This window comes from Rhinolophus hipposideros, assembly GCF_964194185.1.
Source record: "Rhinolophus hipposideros genome assembly, chromosome: 22".
Lineage (NCBI taxonomy): Eukaryota > Metazoa > Chordata > Mammalia > Chiroptera > Rhinolophidae > Rhinolophus > Rhinolophus hipposideros.
In genome coordinates this window covers 8,869,240-8,891,763 of record NC_138068.1, presented here as the reverse complement: position 1 = coordinate 8,891,763, position 22,524 = coordinate 8,869,240, and the positions used below count along the sequence as shown (strand labels likewise).

The 22,524-nt window shown below is 50.2% G+C and overlaps 1 protein-coding gene across 1 annotated transcript in view; it reads left to right on the top strand.

Moving 5' to 3' along the window:
• Positions 1–2,844: 2,844 nt before the first annotated feature.
• Positions 2,845–22,524, top strand: part of BCAS4 (breast carcinoma amplified sequence 4) — a 55,118-nt gene continuing 35,438 nt past the window's right edge. Inside the window, exons 1-2 of the mRNA XM_081033250.1 lie at positions 2,845–3,070; positions 16,411–16,482. Of these exons, the coding sequence (XP_080889376.1) occupies positions 2,891–3,070; positions 16,411–16,482 (252 nt within the window). The 5' untranslated portion in view covers positions 2,845–2,890. The remainder of the gene's footprint in view (positions 3,071–16,410; positions 16,483–22,524) is intronic.

Genomic DNA, 22,524 nt, shown 5'->3' with positions numbered 1-22,524 from the left:
CAGGGCCTGTCTACCTCGCCAGTGCCTGACACAAGGGAAGCACGCAGGACACCTTAGCAATGGGGACTGTTGTAGAGACCAAGGGGCCACAGGATTCCCACCGAGTGAAGCAAGCATGGGAATAATGCAGGTTAGAATCACCTGCAAGATCTTTTAAACCTCACCAAACCGAGGCCATACCTCAGACCCATTAAATCAGTCTCTGGTTTGGGATCCCGGCATCAGTATTTTCTGAAAGTGCCCCAGGAGTTTGCAGCCAAGCTTGGGAACCATTGCTAATGTAGAACCTTGTGTGCCTGAGGCCTGAGCTGGGAGTACTGACCTTGAAAAGACACAGACAAGTAACCATTTTGCAGCAGGAGGTGCAGCCACATGGGGTGGGGGTGGAAGGGTGTGTGACCTCAGGGCCCAGCAGGAGGCTACAAGGGCTCCTGGCCTCCTTGAGGGATTGGCGGCCATCAGCATCCCCACCCCTAGCTGGGATGGAGCACGCTGCCTGCTCCCAAGGAGCACTACGGAGCAGGAGGCTGGAGCAGCAGCTCTGAGCCGGGTTTGGACGGCAGAGGGAGCTCGTGGGGACGCGCCACGGCTCCATCCGCGCAGCTGGTTCAAACTGGTTTGGGCAGGGTGCGGCCCTGGCCGGCTGCATTCCAGGTCTCAGGATTGCCGCCTGCCTTGCGGTCTCCCCAAGAGCAGGGGACCCGGGGCAGGGCTCTGGGGCTTGAGTCCAGCGCACTGAGAGGCCGGGAGATTTTTAAAAATCCAGTCCTCTGTTTAAAATCATTGATTTGGCTTCCCCCAGGGGTCCCTGGCTAACGCCAGCAACACGAGGGAGCTCCCAAGATAGGGGTTACCCTCAAGCTTTGGTGTGCATGGGACTCAGCTGCAGAGCTTTTAAAATCCAGGTGCCCAGCTCCCCAAAGATGGTGGTGCAGAAAGTTGGCGCAGGGCTCCCGGCATCTGTATTCTTAGCAAATTATTTCTAAGGCATAATCCCACAATTAGAATGAAAAAAAAAGAGAGAGAGAGAGAGACTAGAAACAAAATGAGTGCTGGCCAGCCAACTGGCCCAGGGTATGAATCGCTTTGATATTTGTGAAGAGCCCAGGTCACTTCCCCAGACGCCCCATCTCCAGGGACAGGGGGTCTGGGCAATCTGCACTTTCAGTGAATATCCCAAGCTTTTTGTTTTGCTTTTAATGAAGTCACTTTGGGCATTCAAAAAGTTGAAATATTGTAACAGCAGAAGACATAAAACGTTACAAATGTAATCGAACCCCCCTCTCATACCCTTCCCCAATTTCCTCTCCCCCCTCCCCAAAGTACCCTCTTTCCTGACTGCTGCCTCTTTCTCATGCACAGCTTTATATTTTCACTCCATATGTCTGTATCCATAAACAATATATAGTGTGCTTTTGCATGTTTTTAAAACTTGATGTTAATGGCAGAGCGCCCTACCGAGCCTTCTGCAACTCGTCTCTTTTTTTTCCTCTTTTTTTCTTAGCGTTATGTTTTTGAGGTTTGGGAGGTTTGCTGTCCTCAGGCCTATTTGGCTACTCCGAGGCCACTTCTGGGCTTTTCCAAGGGAGGGCCCAGCCAGCCTGCAGGGATGAGGGGCTGATCTCCGTTCCTGGGTGTGTGTGTGATGCTGGGAAGGGCGCTGAGCGCCAGGAAGATCCGACAGTAATGAGTGGCCAAGTGCAAGTTCAGTAAGTTTCTATCAAATCCTTTTCCTAAGCACCTGAGGCCCAAGTCTTTGCCAAGAATTTTCTGGAAAATGACTCTGGCCGGAAGGCCTGAATGTTTGGGAGGGATGTAGAGAAATTAGCAGTGGGCAAATGTGGAAGTGGGAATTGTGCAGGGACGGATTACCTAGAAGGCAGATCAAGCATGGCTGACAACCTCCTACCTACGGTTGTCAGATAAAATGTAAATTCAGATTTAACAGAAGGAGGGAGAGGGGCGTCTTGTGTATTTATTTGCAACCCTAAGCCTAGCCCTATGTTTAAAAACGAATTTAACTTTTTTTTTTTAAAAGAAAAGATATCATGGGAAAAATTGGAACTCTAGCCGTCCCCATACCTCTTTACCTTGTTTAGTACTTTATTGGCCTGGCTTTGGGGGGATGCACTCCACCCTATGCACCCTTTAAACTGGGTCTAGACAAGCCTCTTAGAGGTGTTTGAGGAGTAAGATTTAGTGCGCTGAAGAATTCCCTGGGGAGCTTATTTTAAAAGCTGCCCCTGGGAGGAAGAACACCGCCACCCCCACCCTCCCTAATTTCCAGCACTCTCAGCCTGGCACAGATGCTGGAGCACAGGCCTTGTGTGCGTTGGGGGTGCTCTGGTCTTGAAATGAAAGGATTCTCTAGGATAGCCGGTCCCTTTCCTGGATGCACGCTGGTTCACCCGCGGAGCTTTAAGAACAACTAATGCCCAAGCCCCACTCCCAGGGATTCTGGTTGTATCGGCCGGGGGGTGAGGCCTGGCTTCTCGGCCATTAAAAGCTCCCCAGGGCGTTCTCAAGTGCCGCGCGCGCGGCTGGGAACCACTGCTCCCCCGGATTCCAACGGAAAGGGGTCGTCTATAGCGATGGTCCTCAAACTCGGATGTAGGTTGAAATCACCTGGTGAACTTCAAAAAGTACTGATGCCCAGGTCGAAGCCCCCCAGACTGTGGGTGGCCTGGATGTCGGAAGTTGTAGAAGAGCCCCCGGAGACCGCAATCTGCGAGTTTGAGCAGCTCTGGTTTACCAGGTGGTGCGAGGGCCGGGCGCGATGAGCAACGCGCGCCACTGGGTGGCGCTGCCCGCTCAGCCCGCGGCTCCGGAGTCACAGGCCGCGGCCGCCGGGTGCGCACCTGCCCCGCCTCCGCCAGGCGGGCCGCGGGGCATGCAGCCGGCCGGGGGCGGGGCTCTGAGGTCGGGGCGCGGTGACCCGCTCCCCAGAAGCCTCTGCCAGCTGGATCCCGCCGCGCTCCTGATGCTGCTTGTGGACGCCGACCAGCCGGAGCCCGTGCGCAGCGGAGCGCGCGAGCTCGCGCTCTTCCTGACTCCTGAGCCCCGGGCAGAGGTAGGGGACGGGGGATGGAGGTCCGCGAGACGGGTCTTTGGATTCAGGCTCCGGAGCCCGCGCGCCCCGGCGGGAGGAGTGGACGGCTGCGGCCCCCAGCGGCCCGGGACCCGGACACAACCCTCCGCTTCCCTTTAGCATCGTATCGCACCCGGCGCAGGGGCCTCGGGCCTGGAGTGGGAGGCCCGCAGGGTCCGGTCCTTTGCGGAGTGGTGCCTGCCTGGCGCCACCCAGGGATCCGCGGCAGGTCGCACCTCTTCCAGCCGGCGGCCTCCGGGGACTCAGACTCGGCTCCCATCCCCAGCCGGGACTCGCCAGCATCGGCCGGGACGCCGGACCCAGGCGCGCGGGGGCTGCTGCCCCCGGCCAGGCTGGACTCCGGGGAGGCCGACCACTACCGGCCGCTCGCGCGCCCCGCTGCAAGCCTTTTGCCAGATGCCCTGGGCTGGGGGGGTCGGGGGGGGGGGCAGGCTGCGTGTGTGCGGGGCCGTTGCCGGGAGGGAAAATACCTGATCTCTGGCTGTACTTTCTATTTTGAACGCATAGAATGAAAAATAGGTCTAAAACTAGACCTTTAATCTTCCAGCTGAAGCCAGTCTGTTGACGGTGCCGTGAAAAAGTTATTTATCCCAGTTCACCAGGAGTTATTTAGGTAGGGCTAGAAATTCAACTCATTCTCCTTTTAAATCTCAAAAGCAGTACAGAAGTATATAAAATAAAGGATGAGCACCGGCTGCCTTCTCTCTTCCGCCCCGACTCTAGTTCCCTGAGATAACCATCATTAAGAGTTTGGTGTACACCGTTGCAAACATTTAAAAATGCGTTTTACAGATGTGGTTATGTATATAAATAATATAAAACCCCACTGGACACTGTAATGCTGTTGGGCAACTCACTTTTCTTTACTCAAAACAGCACGAGCAAATGGGGAGTGACCGCCAATGGTAAGGTGCAGGGCTTCTTTCCAGGGTGATGAAATTTTTCTGGAATTATTGGTGATGGTTGCACAACTTTGTGAATATACTGAAAACCATCGAATTGTATACTTGAAAAGGGTGAATTTTATGTTATGTGAACGATATATCTCAATTGGAAAAAAAATAGTGTGGACATAGTTCCATATCAGAAAGTATCCGTAAGAGGTGTCCAATAGAAATCTAATCTGAGCCACAAACGTGAGCCATTCATGCCATTTTAAATCTTCTACCATAGGAGCCACATGAAAAAAAAAGGAAAAAGAAACAGGGGCCATTAGTTTCAATATATTTAAAATAACAGTATCCAGTATATCAATTCAAGATGGAATCAGTATAAGAAAACTTAATGTAATTTTTACATCCTTTTCTTTGTACTAAGTTTTCCAAATCAGGTTTTCCCTATTGAACTTACAACGCATCTCAGCTCGGACCGCCCACATTTGAAGTGCTCAACAGGCATATGAAGCTGGTGGCTTTTGTAAGGGCGAGTGTGGGTCTGCATCATTCTTTGCCTTCCTAGGATCCCACAATCAAATAATAACCACTCCCATTTCCTGCGCACGGGCTATGTGCGGCAGCGTGCTGAACTCTGATGACGGCAATGTGACATTGCATCCTGGCAGTGAGTCAGTGGCTAGGGGCTTTCGTGGCGGTTTTATAGCTGAGAAGACGGAGGCCCTCCAGGAATAAGGGACATCCTACGGATGTACTGTAACTTATGAACCATGGCCCCAGGGATGGGCACTTGGCTTGTCGACAGTTTTTCATTGGTTTAAGAAACCTGAGTGTCTTTCTTGTTCCTTCTCTCCCTTGCTCTCAGCAGGGAGATGTCACCGTGCCCAGTGGCTAAACCTCAGCTTCAGTTTGTCTCTATTAGGGACAGCCTTCAAGAGAAACTGTGTATTAGCTTCATTTTCTCACTCAGGGCTCTCTTTAACTCAGACACGGGTTGGCTCATGCTCATTTGTAAGAGCTGTAATGAAGAGCCCCGCTCCCTGTAGCTCCGTTCGGCAATAAACCCATGTAGAGCACTTACTGAAGTTTATTTACCAAAAGAAGCAGAATCTGCTAGAGCAGAGTCATTTACAGCCTCTACTTAAAGCTTAATTCATTAGCAGGTCCCTGAGCTGAAGCTGTTTGTAGATGGGCAAGGGAGCTGGAGAAGGGAGGTCTGGTTTGGGAACAGGCCTGGGCAGCAGGTCCCTCCTGCATCAGCCCTTCTCATAAGAGCTCTTTTAGCTTTTAAATGGAGTCTCAGACCAGCCCACTCCAGTCTTAGGGGTGTCCTGGGGTTCCTGGTGAAGTGGACCTGCTTCATTCAACACCTCAAGCCCCTACAATATGCAGTGTACTGGTGATGATACCACAGCAGTGACACACACCAGAGCCTTGCTCTCATGGGACAATAAACATGTAACACAAAACCTCTAAATTGTGATGAATGCCATGGAGAACATAACATGGGGCGATGTGATAGCAGATATCTGTGTCTGCGAGACAAGGGGTAGAGAAGGCCTCTCTGAGGAAGCTGAGACCCGAGTAGTAACCATGGGGAAATGTGCAGGGAAGAGGAAGAACAGATCCAGGATCCAGGAGGGTGAATAGCACAGGGACCCCGACCTTGTCTGGGTGTGATCAGGGAGGGCTTCCCTGAGGCAGCATCATTTTTGGTTGAGCCCTAAAGCATGAATAGGAGTTAGCTGAGGAGGAGGAGAGAAATATTTCAAGCAGAAGGAATAGGTCTTGCAAGTGGGACAAAGCAGGTGTTCTTCATGGTAGAAAAGGAGCAGACAGAAGAGGGAGCAGTGGCAGATGTAGCTAGTGAGGAAGGCAGAAGCTATGCCTGGGTCTTTGCTCTGTCTCCCAGGATCCAGGAGACCCTGAAGGGCAGTGTATTGAGGTTGGTTGGCAGGTGAATGTTTTATTATTTCCAGTGCCCGTGGGGTTTTCTGTACAACCAGGTTTTTTGTGTTTTGATTTTTCTCTTTCTCTGGTTTGAACTTCCTCTTTCGGGGGAAGTTTCAAGGGGGTTTCTGGAAGCTGTTTCAAGGTAGCAGGGAGAGAGAGATGTTTGCCTCTTGGTGGCCTGTGATTTACAAGGGAGGTGAGCTCAGGGCGCTCCCACATGGCTGAGCACTGATACCCACCCACGGGGGAATTCCTCAGCAGGTTCTTTCAGAATTCCAAGATGGGGTTAACGGCCTAGATGGAAGAAATAAAGGAAGCCAGAACTTTCTCACTTGCAGGGTCTTTGCTTGAGTGAGCAGAGAAGGATGGGGGCGAAACCACCTGGGTCTTTTAACCACATGTGGGGTTTACAAACTGATGGCCCAGAGGCTGAATCCAGCACTCTGATGTGATTGGTTCAATCCACATAGAGTTTTTAAAATGGAGAATTTTCATGCAAAACCTGAGTTTCTTGATTATTTAAAATAGTGGACGGTCTGATAAATCCTAGGTCCGTGTTTCCTAGTTTTATTGTTTGCCACAGTCCCCACGTTTCCCTATTGTCTCCCCCATACTGAAGCTGTTTTCAGTTACCGTTTACCCTTGTGCTTGAATGTTTGATTTTCCTATAGTCATCATAAGAGGAAAGGGAACTATTTCTATAAACCATGTGTCTGGACTAAAGTAGGAAAACAAATTAACCAAAGATGCTCTTGAGTTTCAAGAAAAATGTAGAAGAGGCTGTTTCTTTGTGGAGGCAAAGAACATTCTATGAAGACCAACCTGGCAAACACCATGTGCCCACAGGAACCCCTAGTCCCCACACATGTCCCGTCCTTGTGACCTGCTGGTCCACTTTGGGCATTCAAGCTTTGGGCATTTCAAGTCTGTGGGTAGACTCGAGTCTGTGGGTAGAGCGGGGCACAGTGTACTCTGTCTTAAGGTGTGCTTCTGTATTAATTTGTTCTTCAGATCTTCATGGCAGATGTGCTGTGTGCCGGGCATTGCACTGGGCAGGAACCAGGGAGAGGCCATTGGGACAGGTGTGGTGCCTGGCCTCGAGGACTGACATGGCAGTCGGGGGATTAGCAGGCTAACAATGATCAGAGTAACTAACTGGTGATAAACGACATAAAGGAGACACCTGAGCGGCTCCGATGGAAACACAGGGAGGACTAGAATGTGCCACAGGGCAAAAATTTGGCAGCATGTGCACAGCCACAGGGGACAGATGAGGGGTGCCCGAGTGGGGGGACCTCAGTGATCAAGGGGGAGAGTGGGTGGCACTGGACCAGCCCCTGAGGCCTTGGGAGGAGTCTGGATCCCATTCTGGGGTCGTGCGTGGAGGCCTGAGCAGGGGCGAGCTGGGGATGAGCAGGGAAAGATGACATCAGATTTATGGTCTTATGGCTGCAGTGCTGGCCTGTGTTGGAGGGGCTGGCGTGGCAGCAGGGAGACCGCTGCTGCAGGGTCAGGTGGACATGGACCCAGCTGGCCACGCACCCTGGATCAGCCTTCAGGGTGTGAGATGCCCCGGCCAAGGTGGGTGCTCGGAGAGGGCTGGCCTCCCTCAGTAGGAAGCTCCTACCTTCCTACCTGCCATGGAAGGAGCCATCCCGGCTCTGAAGAGCCTCTTAGCACAGGATGAGCCTGCTTCGGGGGAGGGTCAGCCCGGAGCCTTGGCTAAAGCTTCCCAGTCTGGCTGACCCTCAGCACCAGCTGAGAAGCTTCAAAACAGACAGATTCCCATTCGTGGTTACGACCCCAGTGCCCATTAGCAGGGGCTGCTCACAGCCATGCTTCAGCACAGTGGCCGGCTGCGGCTGCAGCCTGAGTCAGCTCTGAACGCGTCACTCCCTGCCAGTTCCAGCGTCAAGGGAGAAAAGCAAGACACACAGAGTTGTGTGTGGTGTACGTGAAAACTTAGAAAGGCAAAAAACCTCGATTTCATACATCTGTATATAGAAGATGAAGTTAAATCAATCTCTAGGGGTGGGGTGGGGTGGAGTGGGGTGGGGTGGGGTGGGGTGGGCTATAGCTGAGTTAGAATGCACTGACATAGGGCATGGTTCCCGAACTTTGCCAATGTTGGAGTCATCTGGGGATCTGCCAAAAAAAAATAAATACTCATGCCTGGCTCCTTCCCCTGGATACTCTGATTTCACTGCTGTGGGTGCCACCTGGGTGCTGGGACTCAAACAGCTCTCCGCAGGGTTTTCAGCCTGGAGTGACCTAGTCTGATTAGTCTTTTGGAAAATCACTGTGGCTGCTGGTGGAAAACTGTTTGTGGGGACATGTCTGAGGGAGGTCCAGGCCTGGGGATCTGGGCTTGTAAACACCCTCGCAGTGATTCCGATGGCCAGCCTGCTTGGGGTCACCCTGGCCTGACCTGCCTGAGATCACACAGGTCCTGTCAGTGGAAGTGGGATCTGCCCCACTTCCATGAATGCCCCACTTCCGGTGGCAGCCCTATGGGGGCAGGACCCCATCTATCCTGCCTGCTGCTGTGTCCACGGTGCCTGGTACTGAGTGACTCTATGTGTCATTTGAAAAAACATCCTTTACTGATGTGTGGACCCCCAACCCTCCTGCCCCTGGTCGGGCAGGCTGAGTGGTGGGAGGATATGAGCTCTGGAGCCACACATCGGGGTTCAGATCTCGGCCCTGTCCTCACTGTCTCTCCTTGACTTGTCTCATCTCATACAGTGGTTGTGGGTTGGGTGAACTATGGGAAATGCGTGGCACAGTGTCTGGCCCATAGTGAGCGCTTTGGGGACATCAGCTACGATTATTCATGTATTCAGTCTACAGATGTTTATTGAGCAGGTACTAGGTGCAGGCACTGTGCCAGGCTCTGGGAGGTGAGAGTGCAGGTGGGGCACTTTTGTCATTAGGGCTCTCAGTCAGAGCAAGTGGGAAGCGGTGGGGGACTGACAGTGTTTGTCAGTGGACAACGTCAGCCCTTCACTTGTGCTGAAGATCACGAGTTTTCACTCACCAGCACGGCCTCCTGTGGGCCTGCAAGTCCCGTGTTAGCTTTCTGACCAACCATAGAGTCCAGATTGTTGTTTGCAAAACACAGCGGCCGAACGAATGCATGGTCCAAATGAGCCACTGGTTCTCTTAACGGGATCAGAACATATTCTTGGCGCAAGTGTGGCAGCACTTTGGCCTGTGGGTTCTTCTAAAACTGGAGTTGGTTTTGCTTTTTAAATAAGTTTTGCTTTAAACATAAATAAAAAGGGATGTGTGTGCTACAAAATCCCAAGACCCCAGTGGCTAGAGAGTGACGAGTGAACCCCTCCTAGCCTGTGTGCTCAGGCCCCTGCTGCTCTCTGCAGAGGCCACTGCTGTTCAGGTCTGTGTCCCCTTCTGGGGGCAGGCACGACAGGTACCCCTCCTCCCCCGCCACGTGCCCCTCCGCTGTTTGCATTGTGCTTTTTTCATCAGTATGTCTTGGAGATCTTCCCATATGAGTGCACAGAGAACTGCCCAATTATTTTTGCTGCTAAACAGAATTTTATTGCCTGTCCATTCCTCTATGGATGGGCATTTAGCTTATGGGGAGCCTTTTGCTGTCCCAGTCTTTGCAGTGAGTTTCTCTGTGGGCACATCATTTTCCCTTTGTCTGTGCACATCATGTCTGTGGGATGAATACCTCGTGGGGGAATTCCTGAGTCCAAGGCTTTGTGCGTTTTAACTTTTGGTTGCTGCTGCCAAATTAACCTTCTTAGAAGTCAGGGGCAGGGAGAGCGTAGTGTAGAGTGGTCAGCCCTTTCTGGACTTTCAGCCTTCAAGGTCAAGGGTGATGGGAACTCTTGTTTACCCTGCTTTGGGGGCCTAGGAGGAAGGCATTCAGTGCCCCCCTTTTGGGATGTGGATTATCACCTAACGTGCCAGGTCCTTCCTGGTTGACAATTCCAACGCAAGGCCCTTTGGAGAATCCCTTCATTTGTGGCTTGCCCCAGCTCCCAGGATCTTTCTACCATCATTTCAGCCCTATCACCCTGTACGCAGGGGTGAGGCTGCTTTTTCTGTCTCCCGTCAGTCTGGTAGAAGGGTAAACACCCACATCGGACATTGAAAAGACCTTTGCTTTTGCTGTCATCTGAGAGCACCATGTGTGCTTTCGGGGAAGAGGTGACATCCCTAATGGCGTGCCCTGTGTGTGGACAGGTCCCTCGGTGCATGGCCCCATTTCATTTTCACCCCTGTCGTGTGCTCACGGCCCAGCCTGGCTGGAGGAAGCCTGGGGCAGGTGCAAAACTTGGTGCTGCCCAAATGCCGAAATGCCACCCTGGAACTGCATGTGGCTGTAAATGGGTGTCCTCTGGCTGGCTCAGTGATGGGATTTAAAAACTGCTAAGTAGTTGCCAACTTCTAACAAGTGGGTGTGTCACGTAAAAATCCCGATGTCTGGCCTCTCTAAAAATGTTGCAACGAAAAATGCAAGTCTTCAGTGGCCCTGCTCCTGGCCAGGGCTGAGGACCTTGTGGTTTCTAGAAGAAGTCTCCTGTGTGTGTGTGTGTGTTACAGCATCAGTGTCATATAATTTACACACCACACAATTCACCTATTTAAAGTGTACAATTTAATGGTTCTTTGTAGATTCAGAGTTGCACAACCATCAACCACAGTCAGTTTTAGAACATTTTCATGGGGAAGAAACCCTCTTCCCCTTAGCTCTCACTCCCCAGAGCCCCCCACTATTCTACTTTCTTTGTCTTTATAGATTTGCCTCTTTTGGACGTTTCATATATGTTTGTGTTTTAAAAGACACCAGTAGGCCAGAGGTTCAAGGCTCCGTTTAGCCCGCAGACAGGTTTGTGTGGCCATCATAGCGGTTTTTAATTTTCAGGTTAGTTTTGAACACTTCTGAATTGGGAGGGTTTGCATACATACCTGGATCACGATTTGTCTTGAACCAAACAGATGTAGCACGTTTTCCCCCGGAACCATCCACTGGAACCCAGTAGCAGCCGCCCTCCTTAGATGGGGAAACTGGTCTCCTGTTTGCCACGGGCCCCACCCCTCCCTGGTGTCTCCCTGCCCAGCTACGTTGATTGTCTTGCTTGGGCGGCTGTGTTTCTTAGAGAAAAGTAAAACGTCTCTGTCAAAAGTGGGAAACTGAAAATAAGCAGTGTGCAGAAAACGTATTCTCTTCAGCATGGCCCACTTTCCTGCATTCATTTTCTGCCTAGTTTCTCTGTCCTTTTGAGTTTGGAGACCCTAGTAGGGCCCAAGTTACAGTCATGTCTTTTATGGGTGCAGCATCTCACCAAGAGTAACCCAGAGAAATTACTTAGATGACCCGCCTCAGCTTTTATCTCGAGACAGAGACAGTCTGAGGATTGTTGCCCCCCAGTTTTTGAACGGGGAAACTGAGGCACAGAGCTGTCCCGACCTGTAGTCCACACAGCACTCTAGGCCGCTGTCCTCCAGGAGAGTATACTTCTTCCCCGTTCCTTGGCTCATTTTTCTTTCCTTCTTCCCTCCCTCTTTCCTTTCTTTCCTGCAATGAATGTTGGTTACCAATTGCCAGGTAACGAACTACCCCAAACTTTAGTGGCTGAAAACAATTACCATTTTATGGCGAATGATTTTGCAGGCTGGTGGGGGACTCATCCGAGCGGTCCTTCTGCCCCCATGGTGTCGGCTGGGCATACTCATGCGGCTGCATTCAGCTGGTGGCTTGGCTGCACTGAGAGGTGCAACGTGGTCTCACTCACACACGTCAGGCAGTTGGTCCTGTCGGCTGGGGCGTCTCCGTTCTCCTGCATGTGGCCTCGCCAGCAGAGTTGCCTGGATTTCTTTACATGGCCATTGTCTTTTAAGAGGGTGCATCAGATACTGCGAATTCTCTTGAGGCACAGACCCGGAAGTCACAGAGCATTGCTTCTACCACATTCTGTTGGTCGAAGCAAGTCCCAGACCCAGCCAGATTCAGGGGTGGGGAAGAATGGATCCCCCCCTTCTCATGGGCAAAGTGGCAAAGTCATATTGCACAAAGGTATGAAGGATAGGAGGCTGTTGGAGGGTCATCTTTAGGAACACAAGCACCTACTATGTGTCAAAGTATTGTTTTAGGCCTTGGGAGTACAAAGGTGAATGAATAAAAGAGACTAAAACCCCTGCCCTTCAGGAGCTTTCATTCTGGTGGCGGAAGATGAGAAAAAACAAGTAAAATACTATGTTTGCTGGTGGTAAAACTAAAGAGACAAATAAATTGGAGCAGGACACAGAGTGGTAGGGGAGCTGCAAGCTCTCAGAGAAGGGCTGTCTGAGGAGAGACAGTTAAGCAAAGGAAGTGTGTGATGAGCTTTACCAGTAAAGGGACCAGCAAGTGCAAAGGCCCTGGGGTGAGGACATGGTGGTGTGCTTGGTGGGGAGTGAGCAGTAGATGATGAGCTTGCAGAGGAGTGGAAGGTCGAGATGGCATGAGGCTGGGAGGCCTCCGTTTGGCATTACTGAGTGAAGTGAAGAACGGGATGATTTAAAAAAAAAATTAAGATGTGATTCACGTAACCTAGAATTGACCATTTTAAAGTATTCTAAGTCAGTGGCTTTTAGTACATTTACTGTGTTGTACAAACATCACCATGACCTAATTCCAGAATATTTCCATCACTCAAAAATGAAACCCCATAGCCATTAGCAGTTATTCCCTATTGCCCCCCTCCTCCCAGCCCTTAGGGAGAGCCAACCACTTATATACTTTCTGTCTCCGTGTGTTTGTCTCTTCTGGACATTCACATCAAAGGAATCATGTACTACATGACTTTTGTGACTGGCTTCTTTCACTCAGCATATTTTCAAGGTTCATCTATGTTGTAGCGTGTGTCAGGATGTCATTTTTATTGCCAAATAATATTCCATGGCATGGGTAGACTACATTTTGTTTGTCCATTCATCACTTGACGGACATTGAGTTATTTTAACGTTTTGGCTATTGTGAATAACGTAGAAGTTTTTGTTAAGAACGTAGGTTTTCAATTATTTCGGATATACTGCTGGCTCAGAGGCTAACTCTGTGTTTAACCTTCTGAAAAACTGCCAGACTGGTGTCCACAGCCGCTGCACACTTTCACGCTCCTACCAGCAGTGTATGAGGGGTTCGGTTGCCCCACGTCCTTGCCAACACTTATTGTTCTCCATTTTTGTGGTCATAGCCATCCTAGTGGTACGAGGGACACTTTTGAGCTGAGGAGGGCTTTGGTTTTAACAGGATCTTTCAGAGGAATAGATGGAAAGAGCAAAAGAGGAAGCGGGGGACCAGTGAGCAGGCCACTGCAACAGTCTCAGCAAGAGAGGAGGGTGCCCAGATGGTTGTGAGGGAGGTGGAGAGAAGTGATGGGATTTGAAATACATTTTGAAAACAGAACTGAGAGGGTTTACATACATATTGGATGGAGTGGGGGTGAGAAAGAAAGACAAGTCAAAGGTGCCCCCTGTATCTGGCCTGAGCACCTGGACAGTGGAGTTTTCATGTGTTGAATTGGAGAAGATTGTGGGTGGAGGGTCGTTTTGTGTTTTCTTGTGCCAGTCCCTTGGTGGGCAGGGGCCAGCCCCTTTCGGTTTTTTGTCATGCCACTGGGAAGCTTGAATTGGCACTTTGGGGGATGGGAGGATGTGGAAGAAAAGGGTGAATGCCATGATTCATACGTGTTAAAAAGAAATGTCCACCGGTCGTGCCCTGAATGTCACTTAAAGTGAGCTATTTGCTTCCTTGCCCTCGGAGTGGGACAATTTGTGCCCAGGGAATTATAAAGGATGGCGAGGGCATTCATTTTTGTTATGGGCTGGTTGAAAAGTTGTGTGGGCTGCAGCCTGTAGGACTCTGATTTCTGAGGCCACTTAGGGGATTATCTGGAGAGAAAATTGTGCCATGAATGGTTTGTGGGCCTGGTGGGGTAGCTACTCCTAAACTCCTTCCTGTTGGTGGGGAATGTCTTGGGGTTTGTTCCTGCCTTAGCTGACCAGATAGTCAGCCAATGCTTTCTTTGCTCTCTCCTGCTTTGGGGCACTGCCCCAAGTACCAGGAGGTGGGGGAGGCCATAGCTGACAGGCAGCAACGAAGAGCATTTTTCCTCTCCAAAGAGCATCTTGGTGGTTGCAAACTTCAGCTCTGGAGTCAGAATGCTCAGGGTCAAATCCGGCTTCAGTATTTATGAGCTGTGTGACCTTGAGCAAGTGACGTAAGCTCTCTGGTCCTTTGCTTATCAATCCATAAAAAGGGGGAAATTACAGTACCTACTGGATGGGGTTCTGAGAATCAAATGAGATAATCCATATATATAGTGATTTGCCATTGTTTTTATGGCCAGTGGAGAGATATAGAAAGCAACCTCTTATTAAGCACCCGCTGTGTGTCAGCACTGTATTCAATGATTTAACCACATTGATGATGTCTTGTTAACCTCCTAACAGGACCCCCAGGGGTGGTGGTTCCTGTCACAGGGGAACCAACCAGGGTGCAGAGGTTAAGCCCTTGGGTTAAGGTCACGTGGCTGGCAAAAGAGAAGACAGGACTTGAACCCAGGACTGACTCACTTCCTTTCTGCACACGCTGGGGAAGGTTAAGATTTGCTTCCTACGAGCACAGAGCTTCAGGCATGCCTTGGGGAGGAGGCAGCCCGTCAGCTGGGGTGGGGTCTGCGTTGCTTACACCCGAGCTCTGGAAGGGGGTCTTCCGCACCTGTGTTCCTCTCCCATCTCTTGCTAGCATTTCCTTCACACCAGGAGGAAGGACCAACCCCCTCCCACCTCAGTGGTCTCTCGGCTCCTTCTTTCTGCCTGGGTGCATCAAGGACTTTTTTTACCACGATTTTATTTTAGGGGTGGGGAGAACTTCCTGTGTGGGTCCCAGTCCTCCCTCCACTGAGGTCGTCTTTCCCTGTCAGTCCTCCCCCGTTCGGGCACAGAAATAGTCCCAGCTGTGAGAGGAAGGTTCCAGAGTTTAAATTTGCCACTGGGTCCTATTTATACTCCAGCCAGAAAGATGTGTGTGTGTGTGTGTGTGTGTGTGTGTGTGTGCAGTTGTTTATTTTGTTGTGGAAGCGATGGCTGGGGCTGCAAGCAGTAGGCTCTGACACTGTATAAACATTTCTTGGGGGACAAGTGGGTGGTGAGGGGAACATTCAGGTGTGTGGGGGGGTGAGGGGGCAGGCGGGCACCAGGCCTGCCCAGAAATGTCTGGTGTTGCCTGCCTGGAGCAGAACAATTTGCCCTGGTAAGCCAGAGAAAGTGGTTCATGGTCTAGGTGAAGTTTCTTCCTACATGCCTGGTAATTTAAAAAGAAGAAGAAGAAATACAGGTATTTTATAAGCCATGAAAATTATACGTACTTGAGGTAGGAAAAAGTTCAAGCTTATTTTTACGCAAGTGATTAAAGCAGGGGTTGTAAACTGGCAGACCCTTTCACGTTCATGTTTTGCTTGGCCCATGGAGTGTTAAAAATTTTTTTTTTTTAATTTGCGCCACTATTTAAAAATTGGGACATTTCCCATAACTTTAGAATTTCTGGCTTCTCTTGAAAAATGGAAGGATCTGGCACCCCTGAGCCTGTTTCCTGAGTGGCTGCTTGTGCTAGAATTGGGCAAGCACTTTCAGATCCCCACAGGCCCCGGTGGCCTGCTCCCCTCATTTATGTTGCTGGCTGGCCCTGATAACTTTTGAGTTTTGGACCCTTCAAATAACATAAAACCTTCAAGCCTCCCCCAATCCCTACTTCCCAGGACTAAGTAAGCACCATGAATAGGGTTTCCAGAGAAACTACCGGACGCCCAGTTCAATTTGAATTTCAGATAAACAACGAATAATATTTTAGTGTAAGTATATTGACTATTAGCAGGTTGGTACATATCATTGCAGGCCTTTGTCTGTTGACCACGTACATATTTTGGTGTTGTTACAAGGATAGGTTGATACTCGACATCTTCTACAACTTGTGTTTCTTCTTAGGAACTATTTCTCAGGAACTATTTCTCAATATTTTTAAGAGCAGGCTTTGAGGCCATGGACTCAAAACTACATGAGAATCCTGGCCCCATCACTCACTAGCTGTGTGATCTTGAGCAGGTTACCTCACCTCTCTGAGCCTCAGTTTCCTCATCTGAACAACAGGGATGGTAAACGTAGCTTTGTCATTTCTTGTTGGTATTTATTTATCTCGTTTCTTTTGAAAACTGCATAGACTGATGGTCCATGGTGGTTTTAACCAGTCCTCTGTACACAGGTATCAAGATTGCTGCCAGCTTATCACTCTTTCAAATGAGAGGTTTTGAAAAGGGAAAAGAGGTTTAGAGAGAACTGGGCAGATAATCCTAAGATTTCGTTTGCTTTTAAAAAAAGAAAAATGAAGGGCATTTGTCTCCCTGGAAACCACTTGCTAATCTCCAGGATATTGTCTCTTTCCAGGCGAAGGAGGTGGAAGAGACCATTGAGGGCATGCTCCTCAGACTGGAAGAGTTTTGCAGCCTGACTGACATGGTGAGTGTCTGCCTGAGGTGACCCAGGCCCGACTCCAGGCCCTTCTTGGAGTGTTCTGGGGAAGCCATTTTGGTGGTGATTTAGCAACCAGAAGGAGTGGGGCAGCGGCCAGCGGTCGCTCACACGCACTCTCTCTCACACCCTCATTCACACTCTCAACACCAAGGCTTCCTGAGGCGGCCATCTTGACAATGTCCTTCCCCTTGAGATGGTTTTTATTCCACAGAGGAGCCAGGCGTGGGCCACCAGGTGGCACTCTCGGGCACCGATGCAGGGAGCCGTTCAGCGGGGATGCTAAGACTATATTTAACTTTCCTCAGCTCTGCGCAGTTCGCCAGACAAACATGGAGACAGCCAGGAAATGGCTGCAGGCCTGTGAGGCCTACTAGGAGCCTCTTGCCCAGGCCATGCCCCGTGGCGGGGTTAAGCATTGGGTTCTTTCCTGAATCCTTTTGCTCTCTCTGCTTTTGCCTCTTACCCTGGTTTGGTTGTTTTATGTATTTTTTTTTTTTGGAGAGGGTTGATCAAATCCTTTTGTCTGGGTGGGGTCGAGTATGGAAGATGGTGCCTTGGGCCCAGAAGAGAACAGCTTCCTCCAAGTCCTCTAGAAATCTCCTCTAGATCCTGGTGTCTCCAGGATTGCTGCCAGTCAAGGGGGAGGCCCTAAGGAACAATGACAGAATTTTCTGGACGTTCCCAAACTTATTAACGGGAACTTCCCAGCAACCAGAGTTTGAGGCGTCTGCCTGAAAGGCCAAAGGGGACTCCATATTGTGGAGCGGGGGAAGCCTGGCTGGGCCCAGTGATGTAGATTTGTGACCCTGAGAAGCAAGGTCTGGAGGGGTGTATGCGAGCGCCCAAGGGATTCACAGTAATAGCAGCCCCGGATGTTTAGTGAACATCTACTTTGTGCCAGGCACCATACAAAGCGTGTTTCCTGTATCATCTCATTTCCCCGTGAAGCAACCCAATGTGATGGGCACCATGGCATCCCCATTCATTCAACAGACCTACCTTGTACTAGCCTTGGGGACACAGCAGTGAACGAAGCAGAACCGTTCCCACGAGGACCTTTTCTCTTGAAAGCCAATTTTTCAGTTCAGATGGGGTCCAGGTAGGAGCTGGGTAACAAGACAGATTTGAACAGCCCAGACAGTCCTTTCTTCATCACCAAACATTGGGCCTGTTCTCAGATTGGGTCCCATTGTCCCCCCTGAGCCCCGAGTCCATTGGGGGAGCCTGATTTGTGTACCAGTCACTGTCATCCAGTGTTGAAGTACTGTCATGATGATGTATTCAGGTGCAAAGGGAGGTTGTGGAGGTTTTTGAAAAGGGAAAGAGGGAAGGAACTTGGAGGATATGGAAGGAACTTCTAGAAGGAACTGGGCACATAATCCTAAAACTTATTTGCTTAAAAAAAAAAATTGAAGAGCAGAGGCGTTAAATTCTGCCTGGGAAGGCTTTGCAGAACAGGTGGTGATTAATTTGGGGGTTGAAGGAGGAACAGAAAGAATTCAGCTGCTGGGAAGGGCGGGCATCCAGGCAAATGGACTGGCCTGTAGAAAAGGAATGCCAGATACGGCCTGGACATTGAGGACCCATAGGCAGAAAGATGGCATGGACTGGTGATCCCGGGACATTTTTGTTGTCAAGTCCTAGCCCATCCTCGTGTGCATGGAGACTCGCTATCCACCAGGAAGAGAGTTTGGGGTGGGAGTCACCTTGGGCAGGCGGAGAGGGGCCCAGGCCACGCTTGCCTTGAAAACCTCCAAGGCTTCCTGTGCTGGGAAGTGAGTGTTTGTGTTGCTAGGAGGCCCAAGCTTGCAGGCAGCATCAAGAAGCTTCTCTCCGAACTCAAAGCCTGGAAATGCATTTATGCAAAGATTTTAATACTGAGGTCATACACAGGTGACCCATAGGCCCGGTCCCGCCTGTAGCAATGGGATGTTTCTGGGGGACAAAGGGGAACTAACTGCTGACCTTTGTCCTGTGTAATATACAAAATTTTGGATTTCTGGCTTCTCTTAGGAAAACAAAGATCTGCTCCCCACCCTTGGGTGCTTCTTCCCACCTGGCCGGTTTGAGTCAGAGCTGCATGGTGGCCAACCCCTGTCGACAGCACACGTGCTGTCCAGCTTGCCACCATCCGCACTGCTCCCGTGGGTGTCTCTCAGACTCCACAACCACCTGCCAGGTACCTCCATTGTGTGCTCGTATGTTTTATGGCAGAGAACATTTCTCTGTACTTTTGGCCCTACTGAAAGAGGGCAAATAAAACCAGACCCAGAGGGCCCCATGTTTCAAGAAATAGAAGAGAGTACACTTCCCGTGGAAGTGAAGACTGTCTCAGCCTGTTTCTGTGCAAATCAATGCGGGTGTCTAGTGCACTGCTTTTGTGGCCCCTGGAGGCATTTTGAATTTGTAGCCCCTATATTGATGCTCTGCGCTGATGCCGTTTAAATGAAGGGGTCCTCTGCGCCCCAGCTGATGCTTAGCTTACCTGGTGTATCTGAGCCCAGGTGTCGTGGGCTCCATAGCACAGAGAGGGCTGTCCAGCTCTCATTCCTGGCTGGGGACCTCTTCTTCTTTTTTGATACAAGCTAGGGCTGTATGGGACCCTTTTGGAGACATGATATCACATCATAGACCCCTGTCTCCCGGTCCCTGCCATAGCCTTGGGTAACACTGATCAAGTTAGAGGTCTGAGAGAAGCCACTTCATTTCTGATAAAATCAGGCTATTAGAAATGAGAACCCAGCTTCCGTCTGCTGCATTAACTTCGCTGCTGGCCTGTCCTCGATCACTCTCTGTGACTGGAATTCACTACGCTGTGCCTGCGACCTGGTTTGACCTTAGATTAATGCCAGTTGCTTCCCTTTCAAGCTGTGACTCTTCCCACTGTGGGGCCTTGGGCACAGCCCGTCATGTCTCTGTACCTTTATTTTCTCCTCCTCCGTAAAATGGCGGTAATGGTTCTGATTATCTGTTGCTGCATTGAACTACCCCAAAACTTAGTGGTGTAAAACAACAACTCGTTTATGATGTGGGACAGGGCAGGGCACAGAGAGAGTGGCTCGTCTGAGCCCTATGGCACTTGCTGGGTTGGGGATGTCCAAGGTGGCTCTTTCTCTTACTTGTCGGATGTCTGGGCTGGGAGGGTGATTGGCATGCCTCTCCTCCATGCAGCCTCTCTGCATGGTTAGATTGGGGTGCCTCATAGCATGGCGATCTGGCCCCCAGAGTGACAGGAAGCAGATGACGCCAGTGTCTAGAGGCTTGCATATGGAAATTGACACATGTCACTTTTGTCATATTTTTTCAGTCAAAGCAGTCACATAGCCCACCCAGATCCCAGTGGAGAGAACATGGACCCCGCCTCTTCATGGTAGGAACATAAAGAATGGAGCCCACCTTTAACCCACTACCAGTGGTATTGGTCTCTAAAGAGCTACTGTGGGGAATAGATGAGTCAGGGATGTGGCCCAAATGAAAAGAACAGACAATAGCAAGTGTGGACAGGGATATGGAGCAACTGGAACTCTCATTCATTTGCTGGTGGAAATGCGAAAAGGTACAGATGTTTTGGAAAATAGTTGGGCGGTGTTTTATAAAGTCAAACATATACTTACCGTACATCTCAGCAATCCTTATCGTAGGTAGTTACTCAAGAGAAATGAAAACAAGTGCCCGCTAAGACTCACACACAAATGTTCAGAGCAGCTTTGTTCATGATGCCCCAACCTGGAAACAATCCAAATGTCCACTGACAGTAGAAATGGGTGAATAAATTGTTTATTCATGCACAGCAATGGAAAAGAATGAAGTATGTGCACAACTACAAAATGATCTCGCAAACGTGATGGTTATTAAAAGAAGCCAGACACGAGAATATGCTCTACACATTTCCCTCAATGTGAAGTTCAAAAATAGGCAAAACTAATCCAAGATGATGGACATCAAGAGAGTGGTTAGCTGTGGGAGGGTGTCGTGCCTGGGAAGAGGCATGAGGGAGCCTTATGGGGTGGTGGAGTGCTCTGTACATTGGTCTGGGTGGTAGTTACAGAGATGTAAACACATGTACAAATTCATCAAGCTGTCCACTTAAGGCCTGGCACTTTACCGTATGTCACTTATACTCACTTAAAAACAATCGCTTAGCACAGTGCCTGCTATGTACTAAGTGACCCTTACAAGGTAGCTACTGACGTTATTTCCATCGGTATTGAAGCACCAGAGGGTAGTGACACTGACAAACGAGGTGATCCACAGAAACTGGATTTGTAAGGCCTTCCAACTCAGTGCCCTCTGGGGTTTGGGCAGCTTGTCCGGGCTTCTGAAACCCCAGTGGCCTCAGGCCTACCTTCTGGCAGGGAGCAGACTCTTACTTTGCTCACATAAATGGGGAAAATTTCCTGTTGGCCTCAGCCCAGCAGTTGCATTTGGCATTGGTGTGTGTTCTTGGGTCAAGTGCATTTGGCTCTCCTTCCTGGGGACCCTGAATCATCCTCGACAGCCGTCTTTGCTGTGTGATAACCCCCACATCCGCTGCTCAGACTCCTGGGCTCCAGAGAACAGCTTGGGAAGTGGGGGTAGAGCAGGCTGAGGAAGGGTCGGCCAGGTCCCCAGGCCGATAAACCTGGCTGGGCGGTTCGTCCTAGCAGGGGCTCAAAAAGCACTGATTCCTCACTGATATCTCTTTGCTCTTCTCAGTAACGTACGAAACACATGTTCTCAGATGGCCTGTGACATGATGATGTGTAGTGGGTTGGATGTGAGAAAAGAAATGGATTGCTTTCCTTTGACTCCCCTCTAGGAAGAACAGTACATGGGGTGTCCACGCACGCCATGTTGGGGAGACTCTAGGGAGTGGTAGGGACTGCGGCTGAACAAAGGGGGCTGCTGTCATCCAGCTTTAGCTGATGTTGCCACGTGGAACGTGGGCTCAGTGTGATGAGGTGTCTGATTTTTTTACAAGTAGCCAGAAACCTGGGTCTCTAGGAGAAATATCCCTTAATGTTAGACTTGGCACATAACTTGGTTGTGCTTTTTTTCTTTTTTAGACATGATGTAGGCTGGCTCTGCATGGGCCCAATAGAACGTGTCTGCAGACCTTTGGTGCTTGGGGGTGGTGGCCTCAGACCAACCTAGCTTGGAACCCCACATGTCCTACTTTGTAGCTTTGTGACCTTGGGCCAGCTCATTTAGTTTTTCTGAGTGTTTCTCAGTTTCATTGCCCATAAAATAAGATTGAAGATAAAATACTTCCTCTTCACAATATCATCCCGTGGTGACTGTTAGTGGGTAGTGGTATCATGCCCCCCTTGACTCAGCCTGCATTAAGTACCCTCATTTTTTCCTTACGGTTCCCATCCCATGGGAGGACCAAGAGAAAGGTTTGGGGGCTTTTCAGACCCTAAGGATTACCATCTATTCCCCAATGTCTGCAGCCTGCCTTCTGGGCAGGTATATCTAGTTCCCCACTGCCTACGATTTCAGCTAGTGGAGAAGCCTCTTCATAGAGGGCCTTCTCGCTTTCCCACAGACCCTGCTCCTGTAATCCCTGTGGATTTAGGTAGGGCAGGGGAGTGCTCCATAAATCTCCTCCCTATAGCGTTCCTGTGTCTCCTGTGGGTTGCTGAGACCAATCCCTCCCAATTCGCACTCCCCGCCCCACCAATTTGTTTCTTTAGAAATTAGCAGAAAGAAAAGATTGCATTTGATCCACTCTGTTCAGACCTTACCATGAGTTCTCTCTCCTTGTTTGCATTCATGGTGATTGTTGAGAGATGGGTTCTCACTAGAAATGTGGCCTTGGGGAAAACAAGGGGTCATTAAGGACCTTTCCCTGTCACAGTAGCAAATGCAGGTGCCTGCGGGAGTCAAGGGGAAAGGGTGAGGCATTCGGGAGGGGTGGTGGCTGTGGAAACCGAGAACTCATGTCCCATCTGGAGGGGACAGCCGCTGCTCAGCCCAGCTTTTGGGACCTGGGGGGCCACTGACCCAGTGTTGCCAAAGCTGCTGGCTCTTCAGGGAAGTTGTAAT